Raw genomic sequence first — 20746 nt, 5'->3', positions numbered from 1 at the left:
TGATTACTCTTCCTTAGCGCTCTCGTTCTGTCCACATAGTGACGCAACGCACGGACAGGGCACAAGCAATGAAGCCGCGCATCCTCTGACGAGAGAAAAGGCTGCGGATGGAAAGCCAGTAAATCCACCTGTTTACAGGAGAGAGCTGACTCGCTAACTTTAGGGACAAACGCTGGATTAGTTTTGAGAGTTACTCTCGAGTAGTCCATAGCGAACTGCATACAGGAGTTATGCACCGATAATGCGTGAAGTTCACTCACCCGCTTAGCGGTCGAAAGAGCCAATAATAAAGCAGCCTTTAGCGAAAGGAGCTTTAATTCAACACTCTCTATAGGCTCAAAAGGGGGCTGAGATAGTGCGTTAAGGACCACCGACAGATCCCACGGCGGAATCAGTGGCTTTGAAACCCTGTTCATACGCCGTGCACCTCTCATAAACCTGCATACAAGCGGGTGTTGACCTACAGTGTTTCTGTCAACCCCCACATGACACGCAGAAATTGCGGAGAGATAAACCTTAACAGTTGAAAAGGCTCTGCCCTTATCCAAAAGTTCCTGCAGAAAACACAACATATCCGCGACAGAACAGAGAAAAGGAACAATATGTTTGTGTGCGCACCATCGCTCAAACACAGCCCATTTCCGATCATATGCCGAGCGCGTTGAAGCAGCTCGCGCGTTCTGAATTGTTTCAATCACCCTCGGAGGCAAACCTGTCACACTCAAGTTTAACCTCTCACGGGCCAGGCCCAAAGAGCCACTTTGTCTGGGGCCGGGTGAAATATCTCCCCGCGCGCTTGCGAGAGAAGGTCCCTGCGCAACGGGTGGGGCCAGGGCTGTGCGTAAAGGAGCTGAATTATCTCCGTCAACCACAACTTCCCTGGCCAGTTCGGGGCAATCATTATGACCGAGTGACCGTACTCTCTTACCCTTCTTAGAGTTGGAAAGATCAGACTCAGTGGAGGAAACACGTACAGTAGTGCGTTTGGCCACGGGTGCGCCAGAGCATCCACACCCATAGGCGCACCGCTTCTCGCCAGAGAGAAGAACAGAGGACACTGAGTGTTTTCGTGCGAGGCGAAGAGATCTACGGCAGCCCGGCTGAACCTCTCCCACAACTGGCTCACTACCTGAGGGTGGAGAGTCCATTCTCCATACAGAGGATTCCCCCTGGACAAGAGATCCGCCCCCACATTCATTATTCCCGGGACGTGGGTTGCCCGTAGTGAATGAAAATGCTTCACGCCCCACAAGATTATTTTATGTGCTAGACTGTGAAGCAGATGGGAACGTGTGCCTCCCTGGCGGTTTATGTATGCCACCGTCGTTGTGTTGTCCGACCTGATCAAAATGTGGTGGTTCCTTAGGAACCGCACAAAATGATTTAGAGCCAGAAAAACTGTTAACAGTTCCAGGAAGTTTATGTGTGCGTTTTGTAGCGAGACGGGCCATTTCCCCTTCGCTATCCTGCCCTCGCACACTGCACCCCAACCTGTGAGCGACGCATCCGTCGTAATGAGCAGATCGTCCAAATATGCTGACACTCTCAGACCCATTATTCTCAGCGGTGTGAGCGCTGCTTCCACACATTTGCTGAAAACCCTGGGCGCTAAAGACAAGCCGAAGGGGACTGTCAAAAACTCGTAGGCTGTGTCTCGATAGGCAAACCTGAGGAATTTTCTGTGTGCTGGGTAGATGCTTATGTGAAAATATGCATCTTTCAGATCGACTGACGTAAGCCAGTCCTTGGGACGAATAGTTTGAGATAACGTCTTTAAGGTCAACATTTTGAACTTGTATTTCCTGAGGTGTTTGTTGAGGTTCCGTAAATCCAGAATAGGACGGAGACCCCCCCCTCTCTTGGGAATAACGAAGTACCGGGAGTAAAAACCCTGATGGCTGTCCTCCGGCGGCACAACTCGAATAGCTCTTTTGCTCAATAAAGAGGCTATTTCTTCCTCCACAACCTGAGCTGACTCCCCCTCTGCTGCTGACATTAACACACTGTTGAAAAGTGGAGGTTTTACAGCAAATTGCAGACGATAACCCCGGCTTATTGTGGATAAAACCCAGGGGTGTACTGCGCATGCGCGCCAGCTCTCCGCCTGAGCAGCGAGCGGAACGCAGCAGCTCTCGTCCACTAGTGACGCGGCGGCGCCCTCTAGTGGTGGAGCTGGGGACTGCAGCTCTGATTTTGACAATTTTGTTTTTGTGTGTGTTTTTATTTTCAAACATAGCTGTGCCCTCGGCCCACTGCCTGGATGCACAGGGAACGTGTTTATTATTTCCATAGCACACATGTCTTTTGGAAAACAGCCCTCTGCCCTCTGTTGTAACCCCGTGGGTGGAGGGAAGGAAACTTTTCTGTGAGGCACTGGGGGAACTGGTGCAAACTTCACATCTGAACTGGTCATTATAGAACTTGTGAACAATTTCCCTGTCCGACGCCTTCTCTTGGCTGGAGGGGGAGAAAATGACCGTTCTCTTTGAGGGAGGATAGCAACAGATACTCCGTGAGTGCTGTTGCTCATCCCTTCGTCCTGAACCTGACGAAATACTAGGTTGCCCGCTGTTTCTTCCCTCCCTGAGGGTTTGCTGGACGGTGTCTGGCTGCAGCCGCTGCGAAGGAAGGTTTACCCTTCGGCTGAGCTGGCTTAGACTGTGGCTCAGAACGCTGAGGCTGAGGAGGTCTGGGGCTTCTAAAATCTGACCGACCACCCCCTTGTGGGGCTTCAAACCTGGGCCGTGGTGGATGAGAAGCCCTAACGGTGGATCTGCGAGGGAGGCAAGTCTGGAAAGCCTCACCCTCCTGCTTCTTTTGATCGCTCCGTTCCCTCATAGCAGTGACCGATGCCCCGAAAAGGGCTTTGGGCTCAACTGGAGCATCCAAGAAGTCTGCTTTCTCTCTGTCTGACAGCCCTGACAGCCCCAGCCAGAGAGCTCGCTCGCCGACCACTGCTAAGCCCATGCTGCGGCCGCAGCTCTGGACCGCACCTCTGGAAGTTCTCAGGTTGAGATCTGCAAAAACACAAATTTCTTCCCAGAGGGCTGGGTTTGGTGACCCAGCATCCATTTGCCTCCCCATCTCTTCCATAAGCTCTGCCTGATAAGCAGTGAGGAGAGAGGTGGCATTAAGAGCTCTCACTGCCAGTGCAGAAGAGCGATACATTTTCTGAAACACTGAGGCCGTTAGGCGATCAGTGCGTCCTGGCAGTGAAGCCGAAGCCGAGGAAAAAGCTGTCCTGCGGTTAGGGTGGAGATGATGTGCAACCGACAGCTCGACAGGAGGGGAATTTGACATCCCTAACTCCTCCATTTTATCCACATCCAGCCTAGAAAATCCCTTTACGGGAACTCTGTGAGAAAATGGCTTATCCCAGAAACGTTTCATCTCCGAAACGCACGCGGGGACCGCTGGAATGAGCTGCTTAGCTGGTGGAGCACGTGACGGCAGTCTTTTACCGTCATAGAGATCTCTCTCTGCCCCCTGGCCCGTCTGCTGTGATGGCCAGTCTATGGAGAGTTTTGCCGCCGCCCTCCGGCACATTTCCAGCAGGTCGAGCTCCGCCTGCGCCGGGGAGGGTGAACCCTCGCTTAACGCGCTGTCTGGCCGGGGTGGGTTTGGCGGGAGGATCGCATCTTCGTCATCATCCTCACCATCGTCCTCTAACAAACGAGCGATGGCCTCGTCGTCCTCGTCATCCTCCTCTCTCACATCCGTAAGTCCTACGGATCCAAAGAGGGGAGGTAGTTGCGGGGAGAATTCGTCCATGTATTCGCCCCAGCTGCAGGACGCCGGAGGCTGCTTAGCCTCCTCCGCGGGTGGCGGAGAAAAGCAGGGATCTCCCTTGTTAGTGGCCGCGACACGCACTCTTCTCTCTAACACCCTCGACGGGAAGAGAGAACAGTGAGGACAGCCCTCGGGGTTAGCGAGGGCTGCCTGTGCGTGTCTCACCCCCAGACATGCGATGCATAAAGGATGAGAATCCTTGCCCGATATCATCGAGCCGCACGCACACGGGCGAGAAGTTTCTGCTTTCGGTCCGCCGTTTGCAGAACTTGAAGTTGCCATAATATGGTATCTAAGCTCACCGCAACGTGCAACTCAGAATAAGGGAATATCTAAGAGAATTCGCCGTAACGCGTTAATTCTCTTAAAGTATACCAGAATCGATAACACTATTACAGTGGAAAAGAAAACCCGCTAACAAAATAGCTGCGTTCAGCGACGTACCTTGACGGCTCGTCTCAGAACCGTTAAACAACTATTTCAAGACAGGTCCTACTGAAGGATAGCTTCCAATTTGATCTTCACGGGGAAGAGATCGAAGAATGAAGTAGGGACCACTGGCAGTGGTATATGTGGGAAGGGGGACTCCCGCATCACTGTCGTGATTGGTCTGTCAACTGACAGACGTGGTGTAATTGGTACTTCCAGATCTGTCACGCCCAGAGGCGTTTCCCATAGTGAGATACCGAGTGAATGTTTGAAAGAGAACCCTGTGAAGTCCACTTCGCAGTCCACAACGCACCTCTAGAGCGACGTTGTTGATTGTTTGAGCATGTGACTGCGCATTTCTCCTTGTTTTCTATTGTTATGCGCAACATATTTCCCGTGCGCACAAACACAGCTACAGACAATGAATTGTTTGTTCGGTTAGCGAAGAAGAGCATGATGTATTTTGTATAAAGTTTTATTTTTATTTTTTTTATTAACTGTTTTGAGAACTGGAAATGCACAATTCATGCATACAAATCTGTATATATTAATAAATGAAGATGATTAAATTAGACCGATGCAAAAAACGAAATTCAGGCCCTGCATTTATTAAGACAAACCTAGTAAAAACGAATACCAAGTCTATACACTGACTGGGCAAAGGAGGCTCGCGTCTCTTTCCTCATCAGGGACCGGTAGGGCTGACAGGGAGATAACATGCGCCCTAAACGGTGTGTTGAGGGATTTTGGAACATAACCGTGCTTAGGTTTGAGTATAACTTTTGAGTCATTGGGCCCTAACTCCATGCACGCCGCGCTCACAGAGAGCGCGTGCAGATCCCCTATGCGCTTCACTGAAGCGAGAGCCAGCAAAAACACCGTCTTGAAAGACAGGTGTTTCAAATCGATTGACTGTAAAGGCTCAAATGGCGCACCTTTCATGGCTTCCAGAACCGTAGAAAGGTCCCATACGGGGACTGAGGGAGGTCTGGGAGGATTCAGTCTCTTAGCCCCTCTAAGGAAGCGGATGACTAAATCGTTCCTTCCTATTGACTGACCAAGCGTTGTTTCTGAGAACGCTGCTATAGCCGCCACATAAACTTTGAGCGTGGAGGGGGCCCTGCCCCCATCCAACAGCTCTTGTAGGAAGGAAAACACCTCCGTCACACCATAGTTTGTGGGTGACACACCACGGGCTGTGCACCAGCCCGAAAACACCGACCATTTCGAAGAATAGAGTCGTCTTGTAGACGGAGCTCTAGCCTGCGTGATCGTGTTTAATACTCCTTTAGGGAGTCCAACATGTACCCGTTGATGGCCCAGACATGAAGGGACCATAGTTTCGGGTGAGGATGCCAGATCGAGCCGCGGGCCTGTGAGAGGAGATCTCTCCTCATTGGTACTGGCCACGGGGCAGTACTTGCTAACTGCATCACGACTGGGAACCAAGGTTGGTTTTTCCAGAACGGTGCTACCAGCAGTACTGAGCATCCTTCTTCCCTGATCCGTTCTATCACCTGAGGCAGGAGAGAGACGGGGGGAAAAGCATAGAGCGGGCGCCGGGGCCACACATGGGCCAGCGCGTTACTGCTCTTGGAGAAAAATTCCGGACAGTGAGCGTTTTCTTGAGACGCAAACAGGTCTACTTCCGCTCTGCCGAATTTCTTCCACAGCAGTTGGACTGTCTGTGGGTCATTTCGAGGCAGTTTATGTGCAGGAGCTTTTCCCGTCCCGACCACTGGCCGAAGAACGGTCTGCCCTCGAGCAGCGCTCCCCATCCCGAGGTGGACGCGTCCGTGGACACCACTCTCACCCTCGAGGAAGTCCCCAGGCTTACACCTGATTGGTACCAGTCGTTCGCTCTCCAAGGTTTCAGAGTTGTGACGCACTTCTGATTGACCCTGAGGCGAAGCGAACCGGATGCCCACGCTCTGCGTGGGACTCGCGCTTTCAGCCAAAACTGCAGCGGGCGCATGCGGAGCAGGCCCAGCTGGAGCACTGATGATGCTGAGGCCATGAGACCTAGCATCTTCTGAAATTTCTTGAGCGGGACAGACGCGCCGCAGCGAAAACGAGTTCGCTGTGCGTTGAATGTCTACCGCGCGCTGTGGTGATAGTCGCGCTATCATGGACAGCGAGTCCAATTCTGTGCCCAGGAAAGATATCTTCTGACTGGGTGACAGAGAGCTCTTCGCCCAATTGACACTGAGACCCAAATCCTCGAGGTGATCGAGTAAAATGGTCGTGTGTTCTATGAGCACTGCGCGAGATTGCGCTAGAATCAGCCAATCGTCCAAATAGTTCAGTACTCGCATGCCTCTCATTCTGAGGGGTGCGAGCGCTGCATCCATGCACTTCGTAAATGTACGGGGTGCCAGGGACAAACCGAACGGCAGGACTGTGTACTGATATGCCTGGCCCCCGAAGGCGAATGTCAAATATCGCCTGTGACGTGACGCTATTTGTATTTGAAAAATACGCGTCTTTCAGATCTATTGACACAAACCAATCTCCTTGGCGAATCTGCACAGGGATTTGTCTGGTCGTGAGCATCCTGAACTGTCGCTTCACAAGCACTTTGTTCAGTTGCCTTAGATCTAGTATGGGTCTGAGACCCCCGTCTTTTTTCGGTACCAGGAAGTATCTGCTGTAAAGCCCTCCTTCGCTCTGAACTTGAGAGAGAGGCTCTATGGCCCCTTTGCTCAATAGTTTCGCCACTTCGGCTCGAAGTAAATGTGCTACTTCTGTTTTTACCGTGGTCTCGACGCGCGCCACATAGTGGCGAGGGCGTCGGCGAAACTGTAGCGAATAGCCTCTTTTTATAATGTTCAGCACCCACTTCGAAACCCCGGGCAGCTTTGCCCATGCGTTCGCATGAATAGCTAGGGGTTGAATACGAAGCGCGCTCCGCTCGCTCAGCGATGGGGAGGCTTCGGAGTGCTGTAACACAAGCGTCGCGCTCGTGACATTTGAGGCATGGGGCGCGCTGATAACAGCGGGCAGATTGCCCGCGCTCGACTCCTCTGCGGTGGTCAACCGCGAGGGGGAGGGCTGGGCGGTTCCCGTAGGAACTGTCATGTCTATGTGTGGATGTGGGCGCAGGACAGCGGGCACATTTACCACACTGAAAACATCGTTCGCTTGAGTGAAGCGAATGCACGTTGGTTTCGTTTTTACAGAAACCGTGAGACATGCATAACGTGGTGTTAGTGGGCACATTCACCATGTTTGAAGCGCAATCGATCTGAGTCGATTCATGTGCGCGAGCCCTGTGTGATGGGCTGTGCTTGTGTGTAGAGATGGGCACTGGGCAGTGGGCATTCTTTCTACACATAAAGCACCATCGGCCGTGGCCGGGACACCAGAAAAATTCACACTTATGGGATTTATCTGGGTAGCCGTAAAAACGGCGTTTGTGTGCAGGCAAGCGGGTGACAGAACCGACTTGTTTACTGCAGGATACACTGGAACAGTCACATTTACTGGAACTGAACGAGCGAGAAGTTGCCATAGAAACAGAGAGCGTCAACATGCTGGCGTTTATTGCAGGCCTGCGTGCATTACAACAGGCTTGTTCACTGCAATATTGACATTTCCAGTCGCCTGAATTCCAGAGGGGAGTGGGAAATGTATAGGAAAAAGGAGGTTGGTCCGTCCGCAGCGGGACCAGAAAAACTCCCTTTTTTTTCCTTACGCCAGTGACGCACGGAACACCATAGAAACGGTGTTTGGGTGCAGGCGAGTTGTTGTACAACGCGCTCGTTGGCTGCAGAATACACATCTGCAGTCGCCTTTTCAGGGAACTGACAGAGCGAGCATTGACGGCATAATTTTATCTGCCGGTAGACCCGGGGATCGAACGCGGGTCTCTCGCGTGCAAAAACCTGAGAGTCTGCCACTGGCCCACAGGGGGAGACACATTATAACTCAGTGCGAGTATTATAAGAGAGCGTCAACGTGCTGGCGTTTGTTTGCAGGCATGCGTGTATTACAACAGGCTTGCTCACTGCAATACTGACATTTCCAGTCGCCCGAACTTCAGAGGGGAATGAGAAATGTACGAGAAAGAGGAGGTCGGTCCGTCCGCGGGGGGACCAGAAAACGCTCTTTTCTCCTTTCGCCAGTGACGCACGGAAACCATAGAAACGGTGTTTGGGTGCAGGCGAGCGGGTTGTGCAACGCGCTCGTTGGCTGCAAAATGCACATCTGCAGTCGCTTTTCAGGGAACTGACAGAGCGAAGCATTGGCGGAATAATTTTAACTGCCGCTAGACCGGGATTCGAACTCCGGTCTCTCGTGAGGAAAAACCAATGATTCCGCCACTGAGCCAAAGGGGGGAACACAAAGGTTTTCGGATGCACGAGCATATAAGAGCGTCACATGCTTTCTTCGGCGTATGCTTGCAGGCGCGCTTGTATTAAAACAGGAGCAGTCTCGGAGAAGGATGCCAGGTGAGTCCTCAGAGTCACCATAGGCAGTAACTAACTCGCAGTGAGGGCAGTCGCCGTCAGCGAGTGCGAGAGCTGCGTGATCAGGAAAAGGGGCGTCTTGAAAAAGACGCCCAGCTCTTTTAGTGCAATGGGAGTGTGTGTCGCGGCGGCGAGCACACACACATACATAAACACAGTAGCAGAGAAAGGATATAATGCCGGATAGCGCAGCAGGAAGGCAAGGAAGGCGGCGCGGCCAGCGACTTCAGTGACTCGTCCCGCTGAAGGTGCTCTCTTTCAGACGGCGCGGCTTCTTATCCGGCTCCAGCGATGCGTGTGCTTCGCTTGAAGGATGAAAAATCAGATAATAGCTGCCTGCGAGCGATATTTATAGGCCTAGACCACGCCCATTTCGGCGGGACGTGACGCAGCGGGCGCGAAGTGCCCTGATTGGGTCTGACGTCACGCCAGGCCTCGCTCGATAGGCTGCTGCAGTTGCCGCAGAGCAGCCAATAGGCGCGCGAGCTGTCTCGCCTATGTCTGCATTGCTGCTGCAACGCGTTTTGCATTATTACAAAATTAAGGATAATTTTTGGCTTCAATATCTCGCGGAAAAGGATTTTCCCCTAGCGTAAGATATCTTACGCAGTACGAGAGACCTCTCGTAAGAGAACTACTCCTAGTAGTATTTTAATCAAATAAAATAAAAAATAAATAATGTCTTAACAGGTTTTGTGATGCTTCTATACAAATCACTTAATTTTCTGTAACTGCACATCCAGGCAATAAACAATCCTACTAGTAATAACTTCAGAGATCGCAATCCCGTCTGAGTCAGTATATAAAATCGCAGATGTTGCTTTATTAACAATTGTAGCTCAAATGTAATTTAAAAAGCAAATGTTGTCTGAATAAAGCTACAAAAAGAGTCGCTCCGCAAACTGCTTTTATGAAAAGGATCCTATGATGATGCTGCTCAACATGAGACTAAGATGAAAACAGTTTGTGATGTAATGAAACAACAGAGGCCAGTTTACTCACCATATTGATGGTGCTTCTGTACCACTGATCTCTAGAAAGTCATATCTATCTTCTAGTTGGAAGTCTGTGAAGACTAGGGCAATGGTGTCTCCCGGCTCGGCAAGAATACTCCACGTGCAGTCAGCATTGTTCTCATACTCTGAAGGGAAGTGTGGACTTGATATTGTCCCTGTTGTTCCTCTTAACGTTCCCCCACATGATCCTTCAGCTGAAAAAAATATAAAAAAATTGCATAAAAGTTCAAAACTATCAAAGGTACAATTAGTCAATTTAAAACTATATAGAATTCAACAATATTCCATTTTTAAGGTTGCAATTCGTTGACTTCTCTTTCGCATATCATCATGATTGAACAGACGTACAAATGCACAAAACGCCAATCACGGCAAGTATCCTCGTAAACACAGTCAGTTATGTGTTAAGTAAACTTAAACGATTGGGAGAAATTTGGATGTTTGTCAGCAGGGCTTTAAATTTACTTTTTTGCTCAGTAGCCACTATGGCTTGTAGTTTTCCAAAGTTACTAGCCACTTAGCATTTTCACTGGCCACAATTTTGACATCAATACCATGGGGGAAAACTATCATATATATACAGTATATATATATATATATATATATATATATATATATATATATTTTTTATATTATCTTATAATTTTGTTGTGAATGTTTGTAAAAATGTTATCTTTATCTGCGCGCTCTTTGGGTATGAGCACACAATCTGCGGGAATGAGTAAAAATATGTGCAATACATGCAATCACATTCCGAAATTCAAGCCCTGTTACAACAACAATATTCATCCGAAGAAAATGAAACGAGTGAGTGAGGGTAGGCGGGTGTAACTTGGGTTATGTGTAACTCGCTGTCGGAGAGATGAGAGAGCGAGAAAGCGCAGCTGGTATCTTGTATTTAAATGGGGAAAATGAGTATTGGAAGCGTTTCAGATATTTCAGGATCAACACGTATCGAAAAATCTATATTTTTTACAACACTACATTGCACTTAGTTTATTATTTCAGACGCCTTCTTAAAAGTGTGAAAAAAATTAAAAATGTGAGCACTGTTTCATATTTATAAGTACTGTTTCACATTGTGAACACTTTGTATGGTTGGTGCTCAATAAAACATATAAAAAAATTAATTAAAAAAAGACACTAACTATTCAGTGTTATTTTAGATTTTATTATTTTATACAATTTCTTTAGTATTTCTTACCTGAATACTACTGTTAGACAAACCTGAAAAATGTGTTAGACACCCCATGTGAACAGTGTAAAAACATAACTAAAATATATCACCAACATTATTTGCATTACATTTTTTAAATGTTATTTTTTATATTGAAATGAGTCATTATCCAATCAAATAATTTGCACTAATTTGCATACATTTCTAGAACATAAATCTGAACATTTGGATCAAGCTTCAAACTTTGGACTCAAAATAATTGTTTCATTTTGTTGACATATTAGAGTCAAAGGTTTTAGGAATAAAATATTGTATAAAATATTATACGATATTTGAACAAACCCCTCTGTAAAAACCTTTAGAATATAGTTAGGTGGAAAGTTAGGTGTATGAAGTGCTACTGAAGTGGCCTTTTGAGATATGCATTGCAATTGAAATCTACAGATGCAACTATAAAGTGCAATAAAATAAACACTTAAAAAGTGTATTTTTGGATGTTTTCTTTCGACTAGTCTGAAACAACACAAGCCAAAATGCATTAAAAAACAATGCTTATGCCTGTAGTGTGTTGCCTCATCATGAAATCAAAATCGACAACTCTTGTTCAATTCAAATATGTTTTTTTTTTTTATGGATATTGCAGTATTTATTATAAATGACTTTTTAAAAAAAATAAAAATTATTATCTTTAATCAAAATAATTTTCCCTCCCTCTTGCAACATCACTTCTCTTCTCTGATGAAGCTTACTGGCGAGAGGGCGGGACAACCTGTCACTCACATGAGATCACAGCAATAGCAAACAACAATGAACCATCGATCCAATCAATTCCCAATGGACAAAATCAAGGAAATCTCTACAGATTTGGCTACTGTACACTGCAAACATAAAAAAAATTAAAATAAAGTAGAGAGTAAATGAAACACTGTGTGCACTATTCCACAGGAAATATGTTGTCATATTTGTTTATCTTATTTTATTATCAAAAAAAAAAAATGTATCGGGCCATTCGTCCAGGGTGTTTCTGCGCATATGGTCTGAGACACTCCAGTACCCCCTCGACCCTACATAGGATAAGCTGTTTAGAGAATGGATGGATGGATGGATGGATGGATGAATTTTAAGTTAACGTTGTGTACAAATGTCAAAAAGGTGATTAATATTACTTGGTGGTTCATTTGTCAAACTGAAAATGGAAGGTCAATTTGAGCACACTGCATTGGGGGATACAGTACCCATCTTAAGGCCATTGCACACCGAGTCCGAAATTTGCATCCGAAATTTTCGCACGTTAAAAAAAAAATTCGACCTCACTTTATGTCAATCACGCTTGCACACTGTCTACGAAACTTTCGTCCGTAATAAAAAAATTCGGATCGGGTTCGATTTTCTGCGTTTTTCGCATCCACAGCCAGTATTTTGAGAGTTTTTTTGACAATTCAGAGCCACCGTACAAGCGAACGACAAAATCCAGAATGGCGTCTGACAAGTTGATACACTTCGTCTCGCAGCACAAAGTACTGTATGAAAAACAAAAACGTGTGTGTGTGTGTGTGTCTGTCCATACCTTAGACAAACTGCCAGTCTCTGTTCAGGATCGATTGGTTCACGGAAATTGGTGGTGGTCTTTTTAATATGTGGCTCCAGTATCGCTAGCAAAGCATCAAACTGTTCCACTGACATTCTGAGGTAAATTTTTAATCGCTCGGGATAATTTCGCAAATCCTTGATAAGGAGGTGAAACTCTCCTTCCTCTCGGCGCAATCTCAGGATTGGATGGACCCAATATTTCCTCTTTCTTTTTCTCTTTTTAAGAAGAAAGAGGGCAACAAAATCATCCTCACTTCTTGACGAATCCATTTTGTATTTTTTGCGTTTTTTTCCGGAAAGGTTTAATAAATACGCATCGGACTCAGTGTGCAAGGTTTCTGTGCGTGACAAATTTTAAGGCTGACGAACACGAAAAAACGCATACGAAAATTTCGGACTCAGTGTGCAATGGCCTTTAGTCTTCTCTGTTTAATACTGATACTTATGTCATACATTATCCATTAAAGTATACTATATTACATAAAATGTAAGAGTAGCATGTTTTTGCAAGAACATGTATAGTAGCCAGAGTATTCCATGACTGTGGAAACCGTACTTTTTAACCCATCCATCCATGTAAGCAAATAGCATCTTACCTCTGCAAAATGGTGCTGGGAAATCCCATGATGCACCACTTCCTGGGCTCACAATACACGTGAGCACTGCATGCCCCTCCAAAACATATCCCATCACACAACTGTAGCGGATCTTGTCGCCGACGTTGTACCTGGTCCCGTGGATAATCCCTCTGGGTATCAACCCTGGATTTCCACATGTGTGACTTGGTAGAACTGGAACAGAAGACAGGAAAACAGGTCAGAAGTAAGTTTCTGCATCATGTTGTGCCTTTCACTCTTCTCTGTTTGTTCTTCTCATCATCATACACATACTGAGCTAAGCTCTTGAGATGCCTGTCTCAGTGCGAGTCTTCGCTATGAAGCGTGCACATCTGAAGCTGGCCCAGCACTCATTCAAGGGACTACGGAGAAACCCCCACATGTTAGTCGTGCGCTTCTCTGATCATGATGCTGTTTGAAGGTAAGTATTTCATGTTGACAACACAATCGCAACATGAATGTGCTCTGTTCATCCGTGTCAACTGTTCAAACAGAATCCATGCAAAACATTTTAAGAGTGAAAAATGTAGCAAGGTGAAATCTTGACTCTTTTTTTTTTTTTTATGTTTTCAAACATTTTAAAATAGAACATTACTCACATTACTATATAGAACATCCAATTATATAGAAAAACAAAAATAAATGTGCCAGCATATGCTCGTGCCTAGAATGCCAATGCATAAATCCGGCCCTGAGTGTAGGGCATATACTGTACAATAGATGAAAGAGGGTGGTTAGTTAAAGATATGTAGGGGTTCCAATTTTGAAAATCTGCTTAGGGCCCCCAAAATGCTATAGGGCCGACCCTGCTGTATCCCATCAGAGTTAGAATAACTGTGTTAAAGGGAAAGTTTCCCCTGAAAGTAAATCAGCCTTGGGGACTTGTCAGCCTAATGCAAGTTGGGATGCAAGAATGTGCCCTACAGCATTCATTTTTATTGACACGAAAATCCAAATTTAGTTTGATTGTTCAAGGAACAGTATTTACAGTTCGGTACAAAATAGATTTATTGTGGTGGCACCTTTTACACAGGCAAGCACCACACATATTTCAAAACAATTCATAAATCCAATTGAGACACTAGAGACAAAACAAGAAATTATTGGATTGCAGCAGAGCAGATTCAAATCTGTATCTCCCACAAGCACCAAGGTTCAACATGCCTGGAACTGCTAGGCTACAGCATCACCATGTGAAGCTCTGAAGCGCTGCAATCTAATGGTTCACATTTAGAATGGTGACACGTTAAGCCAGGTGTGACAGACATTTTCAACAGATAAAGGCTTAAAGTTTCAGTCTGTTTCTCACACAAAGCTATCATATTACTTCAGAAAACTTGAAAAAATAAATTATACAAGACAAATGGACTGTTTTATGGTGCTAGCATGGTGTTTGTTTGTTTGTTTGTTTTAAAAAAAGCTTGTTGAAGAGTCATTTTGGGGTGAACAAGACCTTTCTAAATGTAGTTAGTCCTAATAAAATTTTCATTTCATACAATATTAAATATAAAATATCTATATATAATGTTGCTTATGAAGATCTGAATTTGTTAGGCCATTTTTACCTATTGATACAATCATAAATATATGTTATGAAAAAAAAGTGTACTGACACAATAGTGTAATTTGATGAACATGTTCATATGAGACTTTGATTTACAAGCTTTATGAGTCGTGGGAGGGTTCTTGAAGAAACCATTTCTATTTTCAAAGAAACCGTTGTGATCATCCAAATATGAGAGGTGCCAGGAGGAATTGGCGTAGATGTTATATAACCCCTGTGGCAACTTACACATCTAAATCTAGAGCTGACATTTAAGAGCTGAATGTTTATTCTGTTGCATTCACTGATAAAACTGCTGCAGAATGTCTCAGGATTCTGTCTTTCTTGATGGCATTGGTTCTTAAAGGGTTAGTTCACCCAAATATGAAAATTCTGTCAGTAATTACTCACCCTCATGTTGTTCCAACCGCGTAAGACCTTCGTTCATCTTCGGAACACAAATTAAGATATTTTTTATGAAATCTGAGAGCTGATAACTTCTCCGTAGGCTGCTAGGTGGCCCAAACTTGCTGGCCCAGAAAAGTTATTAAAGAGATCGTTAATATAGTCCAAGTGACTACAGTGGCTCAATCTTAAGTATATCAAGCGACGAGAATATTTTTTGTGCGCAAAAACAAACAAAAATAACGACTTTATTCCACTATTCATTTCCTTCTCTCTGGGCCTGAGAGAGAAGGCCGTAAGTGTTTTTGCGCAGCGCGTCTGTGTTACACGTCACCACGTAGGCTCACTATTGGCCGACGCTGGTCATGTGTGTGACGCGCAGCGCAAAAACACTACGCGAACCAACTAGTGGCCCAGAGAGAAGGAAATGAATAGTGGAATAAAGTCGTTATTTTTGTTTGTTTTTGCACACAAAAAGTATTCTCGTCGCTTGATATACTTAAGATTGAGCCACTGTAGTCACTTGGACTATATTAACGATCTCTTTAATAACTTTTCTGGGCCAGCAAGTTTGGGCCACCTAGCAGCCTACGGAGAAGTGATCAGCTCTCAGATTTCATCAAAAATATCTTAATTTGTGTTCCGAAGATGAACGAAGGTCTTACGCGGTTGGAACAACATGAGGGTGAGTAATTACTGACAGAATTTTCATTTTTGGGTGAACTAACCCTTTAACAGTGTTGGGGGTAAGGCATTACGAGCAATGCAAGTTACATAATCAGATTACTTTTAACAACTAGTAAATCAACTCATTACTTTTGAATTTACAATAAAATATCTGAGTTACTTTTTCAAAAATGTAACGCAATGTACTGTTTTCTCATTTATTGACTCATACCATATCCCCATGTTGAGAGAAATTGTAAGGTGCAGAGGCGTTGTGTGCGCTGTGTATACACATGATGGTTATTGCAGTTCTTAGCATGAGCATGCATTTACTCATCTCAAGAAAACTGATTCAGTATTCCTCAAAATGAATAAAAACAGTGAAATGCGAATTCTGAATAATTTGCAAACCTGCAATAATTAAATGTTAAAACATTATCTTATTAAATGTATTGTTTCATCTTTCTGCTAGAAAATAGTCCTTGACATGTTGATTAATGCTTATAGTTGGCCTCATTGAGTGCTGTACAGTGATGAACAGGTGTTTCACATCACTGCTGTATACTGTGTCTTTTAGGATGACAGGGCCTGAGGGCAACTTCATTGACCAATCAGCATCAACGACTAGAAGAATGTTTTAAGTTCATGTTTTAGATCTCAGTACATTGAAAAGTTGGGTTTCATGGTGGGTGTATTACTGCCAAAACTTTCTTTTGATGTTTTGGGGGGGGAAATATGAGATCAACACATTTGATAAACATCCAGTGGTGTTGGTGGTTGCAAAAAATAAATAACATTTCTTATTCATGATCAGATACTCAATGATGAGGCAAAAAAAACACACAAAAAAAAACATTTCTTAATTCTTCACTCAAATGTCATCAATTTGGCCTTCACATATGATTAATCAGATAATAAATCAAATATTTACCAAACTCCCTCTGAATCCTGCACAGCGGGCTACATTGTCAATATGAAAATATGATTAATGAAAAGAGCTATTCCAGAAGACTGGGATCTCAGTAGGCAGACATTTCCGCAACAAATTATTCTAGATTAAATCAATTGCAAGTCCTAAATGCTTAAAATAGAGCAGCAGACAGACAACATTTCCGTAGGCTTGGATGTTCCATCCTACGTCTACTGGGACAGAGCTTTTTGACTGGAGCTGAGCGCATTATAACTGCAAAACCATGAATATGAATGTACAGTTGTGCCAAAAAGAGCTATAACTGTGTTGACGCATCTTGTTCCAACTAAGCCATGTCAGCCTAGGACACAATTTTGAGGTGATTTAAATAACGTGATACCAAGTAAACCATGCTTGTTTAATTTTGAATTTAAATATTTGTGTAATTCTGCTAATGACGTTACTAAAACTCATTAGATGCATCTAAATGAGACACAAATACATAAAGGGCTGACTCAATAAAATGAACATCCTCCAAAATCCAATTCCTCAATGTGTCTCCTTTGAATTTGCTGGAAGGGTACAGGCAGGACATATCCTACAGGTACATTGTACTCCCAAATCAAGATTTGGTCAAAAACACCTGTCAAAAGAATTTGAAGCTATAGCTGTGTTCCAAAAACTAGCAAGCAACTTCGGTGCCTAGAGCCTGCATTCTAACTGAACTCCAAACTCAATTTGAGATATGCGGAACATCCTATAGTGTTCACGGGTCACACAAATAGCACTTTTCACACAAAAATGCACTGGAAACTTGATTCAAAAACAGAGGTGGCGTTAAATGAAAAGTTTCCGTCATTGACGGAATATTTTTAGCAGTGACGGAAAAATCTGAAGGCCGTATGTTATTTTAACAGATTACACTGAGGGTGATCTATTGTAACTTGTACCTGTAATTCCCACCCCTGTCCGGTTGGTGGCGAGCGCGCTGCAGTGTGGCAGCAGAGCACGAGTTCAGTCTCCAGAATAAGGGGCTGTTTACACGACACCGTTTTCAAATAAAAACGTAAAACTTTTTATGTGTTTTGGCCGTTCGTTTACACGACGACAGCGTTTTGGGTGCTTGAAAACACAAACTTTTGAAAACTGGTTTCAAAGTGCAAGTTTTTGAAAACGGTCTCCATGTAAACAACAAAAACGCAAACCTCCAAAGACAATGACGTCATGCACATGCGTATTACGTGTTCAGTCTATAGTGTTTCATCACCATCTAAAGGCCTGGCAGCAGAATACAGAGTTTTTTGTCTTTTTCGCAGATCCGTGTGAATGGGGATCGTTTTGACAATGGTGTCGTCTGTACGTGGAAAACTTGACAGATTCATTCAAACATACATTAAATATTAAAGAACAGTAAAAAATATGATTATGTAATATGGTGCATATATTTAGAAAAATGCTCCGCTCTAGAGCTATTTTTCTTGCTGACTATCAAGTTTAAGGTCAAAGAATGGGTTTTTGAGGTATAATGTTACGTGACATTGTTGGCAAAAAAATTAAGCGATTACATGAGACATGATACAGATTTCGGTAAGTTGTACTGTCTCTTTCAACATATTTTCTGATGTTTATTCATTTTTATTTGATTATGTAACAGTAAAGAGGAAGGGATATTGAGTTCACTCACGATCCGCGACAACTGTTCAAGATGAAAACTGAAAAGTGTATATTATATTATTCTTTTCATAATATATTTAAATGCATAACCTATATGCTTGTCCTGTAAATTCGTGAATATAAATAAAAATATGAACGAAAACAAAAGCTATTTAATGACTTATTATCATTAAAATATGAAAATGAAAATGATGGGTAATAATATATTATGACCGAATTTTTACGATCCTGTTTGTCCTAACTGCTCAAAAGTGACTTAAACAGAGGCCTTGTCCACGTGTTGGCCTTCCATAGACACTGAGATGGCATTTTTATTAACAAAAACAAAGCTTTTTGAAAACGCACTCCAAAGTGAAAAAAACTGAAAACTCAATTTGAAAACTCCGTTTTGCATTGTAGTGTGGACTGTGAAAACGGAGGTATTTGAAAACGATGATGCATGTTTAGTCATATGACGCATAATGCACCGACAGATATTCATGTTTATACCGGTATTGTGCGTGTTACTGTATGTGCTATTCACTTTCACACGGTTGCTTAATATGTTACTTTGAACACTCTTCATATCACAGTCCAGGGTTGCGTTTCCCAAAAGCACCGTAAGCCTAAGTTTATCGTAGAACACTTGCCACCAATGGTTTCTACGATCAACTTAGGCTTACGATGCTTTTGGGAAATGCAGCCATGCACAGATGACAGAAAATTTACTCAAACTTGCTTTCCTGTGGCAAAACATGAGAGCAGTTGCGTTTTAGACCAAACATATAATGGATTTTATTATATTTGTGGCGTCTTTAGAAAGCCATATGAAATTAAAAGTTCAACTTAAAAAAAAAAATTATAATAATTTCACCGCTCTGCATCTCATGTTTTTAGTAAATGCAAAAATGCATTCTATGTGAACAACAACTAATACTCTAATAAAAAGAGCGCACACACATATTGAGTAAATAGTACATTTATAAATTTGAGAATTTTTTATTTAATCTGAAAGTATTTTATTTTTATAATCAACATTTTTCTTACATCTTGAATACTTTTTTTCTTGAATGGTATTTTTTTGTGAATCCCTTTCTATTATTCCTCAAACACCCAGTGAGGTACAAGAGCATCAGCGGTGCTCTTTGAGGCTCTGTGAATGACAGTTCCGGCACTGATTACTGTCTCATAAGATCAACACCTAATTGAGCATCTCTCTTCCTGTGACATTGAGAGAGATCAATAGGGTAGTTAAGGGCTGACACTGGGCCTAAAACCCATTTCCGATTTCCTTCATCGGAACTGAAGCGATGGATGAGAAAAGTTGAAACCTCCTGGCAGGAGAGGGACACGGATCAGGAGGTGCAGAGAATCGGTTCAGAGGGGAGGTGTTTGGGCTGTGAAGGTGCAAAGGTGCAGAGAAGAAAAATCTAAATGCCCCAAACATTTGACCGCCGTCTTGAGGGACCACAGACAGAGAGGGAGCGACAGCAACAGTGAGATAAAAGTATTTTGCATTGGAAACAGCACGACAGGGCTCAAACCCATGGCTCGAGTAGCTGCACTTCAGAAACACAACACCATTCATTGAATATAACAGTCAGTCTATGAGATTGAGTGAGAATATAAACAGCACATTAGAAATCGTTGATTGCACAACAAATAATCATTATCTGTCCTTGGAATGAGTTGTAAAATTACTGTCGTTATCTATTTAATCTGCCGTGGTTCCTTTCATTTCATGTGCATTGCATGATTCTGATCAATTGACAGATGTTCAAAGATGCTGTCTAATTTCTATGTGAATGACTATGAAGTAGTTTCAGATCTGTTGATGACAAAAGTTTAATATCAATTTGCAAGTTATTTCTGAAGTATATCTTTCTTGCATAATCATTTTCCAGAGCTGATGAATGGTATAGTCCTGAGAAAACGACATAGGGCTACCCCCTAATAGTCAACCAAATGTAAGTCAAATTTGTATTGGTCGGTTGGTCGCAGAAAAGGAAAAAAATCTGTTGCGAAGTCACGCAGTCTGTGACGGACAGATGTTATCACGGCTGGTCCATGTGGTAATTATGTCAGGCAGGTAATCCAAATGTTTGCCTATCATTCATCGACCTCAACTTGGCATATCATTTGAAATATGTCAGTAGAAGCCTAGCGTTAGCCACTTTACATGGATGCTCACTAACGTTAACCTAAATAAATTAGTACTGCACTTACTGCATGATGTTTAACTTAACATGCATTGCTCTCTATAGGCGCATCCACTATACTGCGAAAATTATAAGTCAGCATCATCAACTTCATCTCTGCAGCCCATACTGACTGAGAAAACACGTTTATTAATAAATGATTAAATATTCAGACAGCTCTTTGCTGTTTTTTTTTTCCCCAACACATTCATAATCATTAGTTTTGCCTGTGCTCTGTGGTAAGCTTTATGCGTGCACTTAAGTGCTTAATTTATGTTTTAAAG

The 20746-nt window shown here is 43.7% G+C and overlaps 2 protein-coding genes across 3 annotated transcripts in view; both read right to left on the bottom strand.

Annotated features, from left to right (window-relative positions):
• LOC309486929 (CUB and sushi domain-containing protein 1) overlaps window positions 1–20746 on the bottom strand; it is a 727180-nt gene that overhangs the window by 269730 nt on the left and 436704 nt on the right. For both annotated transcript variants that reach the window (XM_082154400.1, XM_082154401.1), the window contains exons 4-5: window positions 13067–13261; window positions 9690–9897 (exon numbers count right to left, since the gene is read on the bottom strand). In XM_082154400.1, the coding sequence (XP_082010526.1) occupies window positions 9690–9897; window positions 13067–13261 (403 nt within the window). The remainder of the gene's footprint in view (window positions 1–9689; window positions 9898–13066; window positions 13262–20746) is intronic.
• On the bottom strand, window positions 1560–4472 carry LOC309486975 (uncharacterized protein). Its single transcript, XM_082154498.1, has 2 exons — window positions 2123–4472; window positions 1560–1858 (listed from the first exon to the last, which is right to left on the bottom strand). The coding sequence occupies exon 1, from the start codon at window positions 4069–4071 to the stop codon at window positions 2557–2559; it is 1515 nt and encodes a 504-aa protein (XP_082010624.1). The 5' UTR covers window positions 4072–4472; the 3' UTR covers window positions 1560–1858; window positions 2123–2556.

Source organism: Leuciscus leuciscus, assembly GCF_965113295.1.
Source record: "Leuciscus leuciscus genome assembly, chromosome: 22".
Lineage (NCBI taxonomy): Eukaryota > Metazoa > Chordata > Actinopteri > Cypriniformes > Leuciscidae > Leuciscus > Leuciscus leuciscus.
The sequence above is the reverse complement of the archived record's forward strand: the minus strand, read 5'-3'. Positions and strand labels throughout refer to the sequence as shown.